Here is an 8,890-nt window from a genome sequence, read left to right as displayed (position 1 = left end):
GGGTGGGAGGGGGGAGCCAGGTGGGAGGGGGCAGCGCCTGGGATGGGGGAGGGGGCAAGGGGAGGGCGCAGCTGTGAGGAGGCAGCACCTGGGATAGGAGGAGCCAGGTGTGAGGCAGTCTGGTGGGGTGCTTGTATAGCTGTCCACCCCTGTGACACCTCTCCCCTAACTTGTCCCCCCCCCCCCAGGGTGGATACCATCTGGACTCCTTGTCCGAGTCTGTGTGCATGACAGTACAGGCGCTGCTGGGGGACCCTGGCCCTGTGCTGCAGGGGTCCATGGAACCCTGTCAGAGGTGCGAGGGTCACAGGGTGGAAGGGGCTGGCGTGGGCAGGCTCACAGCTCTGATCTCCCTACAGTGCCCTGGAGTCCATACAGAGCGTCCGGGCTGCCCAGGCCCCTCACTGGACAAGCCTCCAACAAGGTCATTGTGGCCTAGGCCAGGCTGGAGGGTTTACCCTGGGCTCCTGTGTGGTGGTCGTGACTCTGCGTCTCCCTTAGGCAGGGCCCCTGGGCCGAGTCCTAGCATCTGCCCCACTGAGGGGAGGCCGCTCCCTCTGCTTCCTGGGGGCCCCACCGGTGAGGCAGCAGCCCTGGGCCTGCTGGGTTTCCACCCCACACCTGCATCTCCCGTCCACATGGCTGTTGCTCTGACTGGGCCAAGTGCCACCCTGGCCCTGTCCCCTGAAGTGCTACTTCAGGAGGAGGTGTCAGTGGGCAGGCAGGAGACAGAAGCCTGGGCCAGGTGGGCAGGGCAGGCCTGGGGAGGTGCCTCTGTTTTGTGCCTGCAACTGATGTACTGTCAGTTGGTGCACTTATTCCTCTGGCTGGCACATCACAGGCAACACGAGTCCCTGACCCAAGACAAGGCCCTTTCTGCGCTTGGGAAGTTCCTGTTCCTCGCAGATGGGATCCTGAATGGGAAGGTAGGGTTGCTGGAGACTAGGGGCCATCATGTGGGGGTCTATCCAGAAGAGTACTGTGTGTGTAGACTACACAGACAGATGGATGTGTTCTCAAAACAGCCCAGGGGCCAGGTGATGGTGGCTCATGCCTATAATCCTAGCTTCTTAGGAGGCTGAGATCTGAGGATCATGGTTTGAAGCTCAGCTGGGTGGGAAAGCCTGTGAGATCTTATTTCCAGTTAAGCCCCCACAAAGGTGGAAGTGGAGTTTTAGTTTAGGTGGAAGAACACTAGCCTTGAGCAGAGACTCAAGGACAGGACCCAGGCCCTGAGTTTATTTTTATTTTTTTTTGTAGATTGTGGGGCTTGAACTCTGGGCCTGGGCCCTATCCCTCAGCTCTTCAGCTCAAGGCAAGTGCTCTACTGCTTGAACCACAGTGCCACTTCTGGTTTTCTAGTGGTTTATTGGAGATAGGAGTCTCATGGACTTTCCTGCCCAGGCTGGCTTTGAACCATCATCCTCCGATCTCGGCCTCCTGAGTAGCTAGGATTACAGGTGTGAGCCACCAGCGTCCCGTGCCCTGAGTTTAAAGTGCTGGACCTACATAAAAACTGCAAAGGGATAGGAAAATGCTCTTTGGCAGATTGGTGAAATGGATAGTTTAAAATATAGTCATAAGAATCTTGTTTACAGAACTGGAGTGATTTAAGCCAGTTACCAGAGCCCCACAGCTATAATCCTAGCTACTAAGCAGGATGAGATCTGAGGAGCATAGTTTGAAGCCAGTCTGGGCAGGAAAGTCCATGAGACTGTAATCTCCAATTAACCACCAAAAAGCCAGAAGTGGAGCTGTGGCTCAAGTCGTAGAGTGCTAGCCTTGAGCACAAAAGGTCAGAGGCAGTGCCCAGGCCTCGGACTGTGCCCTAGGACTGGCACAAAAATTTTTAAAATAAAAATAAAGGAGTAATTTGATCTGAGTTTAAGGGAAAGATGGAGTCACTTAGATGGGACCAAAAAAAAGTGGGAAATAGAGCTGTTTACCTGATTTGGAGTTGGCTAGCTCATCTCTTGTCTACTATTCATCCCACAGGTGACCTGTGGCATTGCAGCCATCCCAGCCTGTGCTAAAGCAGCTACCTTGGATGTGGCCATTCGGCAAAGTCTGTCCCGTGGAGCTCAGAGGTGAGCTCACCTGGCTATCCTGATCCTACAGAGGTGTGGCACTTGGGTACCTCCTACCTAACTGGCCACATGAAGAGCAAGGGCCTGACAGTGTGAGCAATCTGACCTGGGCAACCTCTTTTTCAGGCTGCTCTGTTTGGTCCTGGGAGAGCTGGATTGGCCCCTGGACATTGCTGATGATGGGTATGACTCCAGTCACAGTGTCTCCAGTTGTGCATGTGGATGGGCAGGTAGCAGGCAAAGTCAACCCCCCCACCCCCGCCCCCAGGAGTTACTGGTAGGTAGGGCACTGTGTAACACAGAATGGGATCTTCCACAGCTGAAGTTAAAGAGGGGAGCCTCTGGGAGCAATGCGCCGACAGTCCCTGCATCCCTGCCTCCCTTCCCTTCTGTGACCCTGAAATCTCTGTCCTCAGTCATCTGGGCTCAGAGGGGTGGTGAGCTGGCTCTGATGGTACACTTTCTCCTGGAAGGAGAATTCTGTGGCTGAACATTGGAGGCAAGGAGACAGCTGTCCGGTCTGCGTTCCACATCTCCACACCATTGCCAGGGGTGAGTGGCTGTGCGGTTTGGGGCAGATACTAGCATCAGCAGGTTACTAGTTCTTCCTGGCTCCATGTTCACACCCCAGGAACTCAGATTGGGAGAAGCAGGAGCCAGCAAAAGTGTCTCATAACTCAGAGACTGAGACTCTGCCTCTGTCCCCACAGACAACAGGAGGATTCCTGAACTACACCTTGGGTCTGGTACTGCCTTTAGCCTATAGCTTCCAGCCTGAGCTGGTGCTGGTGACAGTGGGGCCTGCCCAAGGGCTACAGGACCCCCATGTTGCTCTTCTGGCTGCAATGCTTCGAATTCCAGCAGCAGGCCGAGTCCTGGCTCTCCTGGAGGAGGTAAGCTGGGCATGATAGATATGCTGTCCATGGAGGCAGAAAGATACTAGTTCTTTATTGCCTGAATTTCTGCCTCTGTCCAGGAATCTGCATCCCAGCTTGTAACAACCCTGGCTCCGGTGTTGCATGGAGAGGCACCTCCCAGCTTGGGCCCTTTCTTAATGGCTTCTCCAGAGGACATCCAGACCCTGAAATGTCTAAGAGCACAGCTGGAACCTCGGTGGAAGTTGCTGCAGGTGGCTAGCGAGGCTCAGGGGGAGGCAGGGTCCTGCCATAGAGTCCCATTGGGAAAACCACCTAGTGGAACCAACTACACAGATCAAGCCTGTTCCTAGCCCCTCCTCCAGGACCATGCTGTCCTGTAACCTAAGACTGGCCAAGTGGAAATGGTTGCTCGTGGGTCCTGCACAGTGGCTCCACCTGCGCTCCCTCACGCCACAGCAGTAAAATCAGTTGAAGCTGGCCTCTTCCTCCTTTATTGAGCACTCCCTGTACCTTACCTTTCCTGCCAGACTCGGAAGCTCTTGTTTTTCCCCCTTCCTTGCTGGGGGGTGGGGGTCTACACTTGAGAAAGCCTCCAGCCCAGGGTACAAGGCTTAGACTTTTTTTTGGGGGGGGGGCGTGGGTCCTTGAACTCAGGGCTTCTTGCTATCACTTGGCCTTTTGGCTTGTGCCACGCCTCCAGTTTCAGCGTTTGGCTGGAAACCTGTTAGGTGTATGGCTCCGTGTGCGCGCGCTGGTGCTGAGGCTTGGGTTTTTCTCTTTTTGGCCGTTGCGGGGCTTGAACTCGGGCCGGGGCGCGGCCCCCGAGCTTTTTCACTCAAGGCTGGCGCCACCGCTCTACCTCCGGCGTCGTGGCGGTGAACTGGAGAGGAGTCTCAAACGTGCGACCTCCGCCTCCGGAGTAACCGCCGGCGTGCGGCAGGCGTGGCCTCCCAGGACCCTGCGGCGCCTCAGACCCGCAGCAAGGTTTGGCCGCGCGGCCCCGCCCCGATGACGCATTTCCGGCGCGCCCGCCCTCGCGTCTCGGCGGTCGCGTGGCTGGGGCGTCACGGCGGCGGAGCGCTCGCGCAGCCTCTCCCGGCGAGTCTTCACCCGCCGGGCCGTCGTTCCCTCGCGGGAGGCCCTGAGGATGCGTGCGCGGCCGGGACTTCCGCGGAGCACCTCCGCGGGCACGCCCCGCTGGCGGGCACGCCCCGGCCGGTGACTCCGAGCGCTCACGGGCTGCGGACCTGAGGCGGACGCGGAGTCCGAGAGGCCGGGTCACTCCGGAGTCGCTGCGGCGGGGAGGGCGCGCCGTGCTTCCCCCTGCCCCGCCGCCGCCGCCGCCGCCGCGGGCCTCCGACCGCGGCCCAGAGCCGCAGGCTGCGGGGTGAGGCGTCCCCGGTGGACGTTGCCCGCTCCCGGCGGCCCGGGCAGGGAAGGCGAGCATGGCCGGCATCACTCAACTCTTCGACGATCTGTGCGAAGCCCTCTTGCCGGTCACCCGGGCCCGCCCCGGCCTGCGCAGCGTGGACCGGAAGAGAGCGAAGCAGACCCTCAAGAAGGTGGCCTACAATGCCCTTTTCGCAGACCTCTTTCAAGAGGACACTCGTCAGCTGCGGCCCAACCTGCCGAAACTCCCAGTGAAAAACAAGGTCCTCATGATGTCCTTTGACTTGCGGGTGGGTGGCCTGGGCCCCGAGGCTGACCGCTTGGAGGAGCTCGTGGAGGAGCTGCAGGCAGCCCCTGGCTGTCCGTTTGTGGAGGTGGGGTCGGTGTTGGAACTCCTGGTTCAGCTGGCTGGCAGCGGCCCTCCTCAGATCCTGCGCAGGAAACGAGACTACTTCAAGAAGCATGCAGGTAGAAACGTTCCCTACAGCGGCTATGATTGCTGTGACCTGAGTGTGCTTGAGATGGATGTTCGGTCTCTGATCTCCAGAGAAGGGTATTTGTGTCAGAACATGATCCAGGAAACACTTCAGATGATGGAGGCTGCTCCAGGAACCCATCTGCCCACCATGGGGCACTTCTCATTTGGTGACCCTTGTGGTGACAAGTTTGAGAGAGACACTCGGGTCTCACTTTTTGGTGCCCTGGTTCACTGCCGAACTTACGACATGGATGTGCGACTAGACCTGCCCCCAGTGCCAGACAGCGCAGACCTCTCTGGACTGGCCATTAAGGTATAGTCTGGGATTTGGAAGATGACATTTGACTTTCCTTGTGTCATAGTAAAGGTTGAGTAGCGCAAGTCTAGGTCATTAGGTGTCTTATCTTCCATGGCAACCTGTCATGAGGCAGAACTGCTGGAGCGGGCTTACTAGTGCTCTAGTCCTCATGGTCTGTGGAAAGGAAGAATAGCTTGCTGCTTGCTTTCTTCTTTCTTTCTCCTCCCATCCCCCTCTTTTTGGTCAGTTGTGGGGCTTGAACTCTGGGCCTGGGCACAAGGCTAGCACTCTACCACTTGAGCCACAGTGTTACTTTCCGCTTTTTCTGCTTATGTGGTGCTGAGGAATTGAACGTAGGGCCTCATGCATGCAAGGCAAGCACTCTACCATTGAGCCACCTTCCTAGCCCCTCTTTCTTTCCTTCTTCCTCTTTCTTATGTTTTGGTGTTGTTGGACTTGAACTCAGCCTTGTGCTTTCTCACTGGCTGGGCTTTCTTGCTTGGCTGATTCTCTACCACTTGAGTCATACTTCCAGTCCTTCTGCAGACAGTTTCATGAACTTTTGTGGCTGGGCTGGGTTTTGAACTTCAATCTTCTGGATCTCAGCTTCCTGAGTAGCTAGGATTCTAGGCATTGCTTTCCATCTTTTCCCTAACAGGGTACATTAAGTCTACCCCCTAGAGCTATTAAATTTAATTAAAATGAAATAAGTTCTGTTCCACATGCAGCAGAAACATTTGTTTGTGACATATGTACAATTTATTGTACTTTTTCATTTGTAGCATGAGTGTTTTTCCCCAAGTTATTGAGTAGACTTACTTTTGTATTTTATTGCTTTGCAAGCCTCCTTAAAAGAAGATACTTTGAGGGGCTGGGAATGTGGCTTAGTGGTAGAATGCTTGCCTTGCATGCATGAGGCCCTGGGTTTCATTCCTCAGTACAGGAAACAGGAAAAAAAAAAGCCAGAAGTGGTGCTGTGGCCCAGGTGGTAGAGCACTAGTCTTGAGCACAGAGAGGCTCAGGGACAGTGGCCAGGCCCTGAGTTCAAGCCCTAGGACTTTGATTATATAAATAATGCTACAGTAAATCTGTGTAGGTTTTTCTGGGAGATAAATACATGTATGTGTATGTATACGTATACTTCTATGTATATGGATGTTTTGGTGCCAGTCCTGGGATTTGATCTCAGGGCCACAGCTCCACTTTTGGCTTTCTAGTGGTTAAGTTGGAGATAAGAGTCTCACAGACTTTCCTGCCTGGGCTGGTTTTGAACCATGTTCCTCAGATCTCAGCCTTCTGAGTAGCTAGGATTACAGGTATGAGCTACTGGTGCCGCACAAGGTTTAGTATAATTTTCTATACTGGTTTCTCCAAAATGGAATTTTCAAGCCAAGTGCCACAGTAATTTCCAGTACTGGCACCAAAAGAAAACAAAAAAATCCCACACAAAACTCAAAAAACAGAAAAAGGAATTTCTTTTTTTTTTTTTGTTGGTCATGGGGCTTGAACTCTGGGCCTGGGCGCTGTCCCTCAGCTCTTCAGCTCAAGGCGAGCGCTCTACCACTTGAGCTACAGTGCCACTTCCGGTTTTCTAGTGGTTTATTGGAGAAGGAGTCTCACGGTCTCTCCTGCCCGGGGTGGCTTTGAACCGCGATCCTCAGATCTCAGCCTCCTGAGTAGCTAGGATTACAGGCGTGAGCCACCGGCGCCCGGCCAGAAAAAGGAATTTCTAAGTCAAAGACATTTCATAGTTATATGTTGAGGCTATATGTGACTTAAAGTGTGAAAATGATAGCTTTGTACCATATATGGCTGGAAATTGATAACTTTAGTGGGGAACTTTATTTTTTCTGGCACTGGGGCTTGAACTCAGGGCCTTGGGCTGTCCCTGAGCCTTTGTTTAAGGCCAGTGCTCTACCACTTTGAGCCACAGTGCCATTTCTGGCTTTTCCTGAGTAGTTTATTGGACTTTCCTGCCTGGGCTGGCTTTGAACCATGATCCTCAGATTTCAGCCTCCTGAGTAGCTAGGATTACAGAGGTGTGAGCCATTGGTGCCTGGCTTAGTGGGTAACTTTAGTCAATTACTTAAACCATTTATTGGTTTGGGGGGTAGGAGGAGAGATTGTATATTTAGTATATATATACTAGAGAAAAGTAAAATCAGCATTCTGTTAGGTCTGATGAACAAATAGAAATATGTGGATAAAGTTCCTAGAGTTTTGTCACACAAATAGACACAAATGAATAGGTAGTGGTTTTTTCCTTCCTGCGGTCCCCAGGTCCCTCAGAGCATGGATCAGTGGGAAGATGAAGGGTTCCAGTCAGCATCCAATTTGACTCCTGATTCCCAGTCTGAACCAAGCATGACCCCAGATGTGGACTTATGGGAAGTTGCCCTCACATATGAGGCCAGCAAGCGGAGGTGCTGGGAGAGAATCGGATGGTAAGGTTTTCCTCTCCCTTTAAATTCCTTGCCCACTGTCATGTTATGACTTCAATTGTGCTGTGGACATTGACATTGCTTACTGATCCCAGGCAGTGTTGAGGAGTCAAGTTAGTGTCCACATTGTCTGACGTGGGGAGGTGACAGATGCAGAGGGAAACAAGGGCCCCACTCTGCCAGTCACCTGTAGGGCACACTTGCCAGCCAAAGCAGTGCATATGTCCTTCTACCAAGATTGCTAGCTAAGTGTCAAGGCAACCTGGCCAGTCATGTGGTCAGTGCTTCCTGGCCAAGGTGCCTCCGTGCCAAGAAGCCATCAGAGTGGTGGTATGGGATATTGGAAGTTTCAGTCTTTCCTCCAGTTGGCACTGGCAGCTTGAGTTTTCATTCATATCCTGGGTGTGTCTGAGGTCAGAGCACTCTGAACCCTGGGCCCTCTGAAGTGTTCTGTTAGCATGGGAGTAGAGAATATGCATTTTCCAAACATTTGGCCATAAAGCCCTCTTCATACCCTTGTGCTGGTGAGTCTGGAACTCCAGTGAGGGAGCACTGGATTACAGAATCAGTCAGGACTGTCCTTTCTGCCTGAGGTAGCCTCCAGAGTCCTGCAGGGCCTCCAACCACCTCTGTGTGCAGTGCACTGCCCAGCAGTTGTACTTCTCCTAGGTCTGGTCATCAGCCTCCATTCAGATCCCATGGGTACTGCTGGCTTCCTTCATGCTTCTGTGGTGATGCTGACAGTCGCAGAAACTTAAGTATTTTTTTTATTGTTATTATAAAGGTGATACACAGAGGGGATGTGGCTTAGTGGTAGAGTGCTTGCCTGGCATGTATGAAGCTCTGGGTTCAATTCCTCAGCATCACATAAACAGAAAAAGCCAAAGTAGTGCTGTGGCTCAAATGGTAGAGTGCTAGCTTTGAGCAAAAGAAGCTCAGGGACAGCACCCAGGCCCTGAGTTCAAGCCCCAGGACTGGAAAAGAATAAAAAAGAAAAGGGTGATACACAGAGCGGCTAGTTATGGAAGTCATGGAATGAGTACTTTTCATAGTATAACTCCTTTTCTCCCAGTTTACCAAGAAAACTTGCCATTTGTCTCTGAGCCTGGCTTCCTTCACTTAACATGATTTTTTTCTAGGTCCATCTATTTCCCTACAACTATTATTTCTAATGGATGAGTATGATTCTATTGTGTATATGTTAGCAATGGGCACCACATTTTCTTTTGTTTTGTTTTTTTTTTGGGTCCGGTTGTGGGGCCTGAACTCTGGGCCTGGGCGCTGTCCCTCAGCTCTTCAGCTCAAGGCTAGCACTCTAC

At 53.0% G+C, this 8,890-nt stretch overlaps 2 protein-coding genes across 10 annotated transcripts in view; both read left to right on the top strand.

Annotated features, from left to right (window-relative positions):
- Nucleotides 1-3,443, top strand: part of Hdac10 (histone deacetylase 10) — a 6,515-nt gene extending 3,072 nt beyond the window's left edge. For 2 of the 6 annotated variants that reach the window (XM_013025765.1, XM_013025762.1), the window contains 9 exons: nt 189-295; nt 360-424; nt 502-745; nt 842-926; nt 1,996-2,087; nt 2,214-2,270; nt 2,561-2,639; nt 2,798-2,980; nt 3,064-3,443. In XM_013025765.1, coding sequence (XP_012881219.1) covers nt 189-295; nt 360-424; nt 502-745; nt 842-926; nt 1,996-2,087; nt 2,214-2,270; nt 2,561-2,639; nt 2,798-2,980; nt 3,064-3,315 — 1,164 coding nt within the window. In that variant the 3' untranslated portion in view covers nt 3,316-3,443. Of the gene's footprint in view, nt 1-188; nt 296-359; nt 425-501; nt 927-1,995; nt 2,121-2,213; nt 2,271-2,560; nt 2,640-2,797; nt 2,981-3,063 lie in introns of those variants that run through there. The other 4 variants (XM_013025761.1, XM_013025760.1, XM_013025764.1 and 1 more) reach the window with 3 other exon arrangements.
- Nucleotides 3,444-4,367: 924 nt separating this feature from the next.
- Nucleotides 4,368-8,890, top strand: part of Tubgcp6 (tubulin, gamma complex associated protein 6) — a 20,319-nt gene continuing 15,796 nt past the window's right edge. For all 4 annotated transcript variants that reach the window (XM_013025758.1, XM_013025757.1, XM_013025756.1 and 1 more), the window contains exons 1-2: nt 4,368-5,145; nt 7,411-7,574. In XM_013025758.1, coding sequence (XP_012881212.1) covers nt 4,411-5,145; nt 7,411-7,574 — 899 coding nt within the window. In that variant the 5' untranslated portion in view covers nt 4,368-4,410. The remainder of the gene's footprint in view (nt 5,146-7,410; nt 7,575-8,890) is intronic.

This window comes from Dipodomys ordii, unplaced genomic scaffold (genome assembly GCF_000151885.1).
Source record: "Dipodomys ordii isolate 6190 unplaced genomic scaffold, Dord_2.0 Scaffold87, whole genome shotgun sequence".
NCBI lineage: Eukaryota > Metazoa > Chordata > Mammalia > Rodentia > Heteromyidae > Dipodomys > Dipodomys ordii.
Note: the sequence above shows the minus strand (reverse complement) of the source record. Positions and strands in the feature narration are given on the sequence as shown.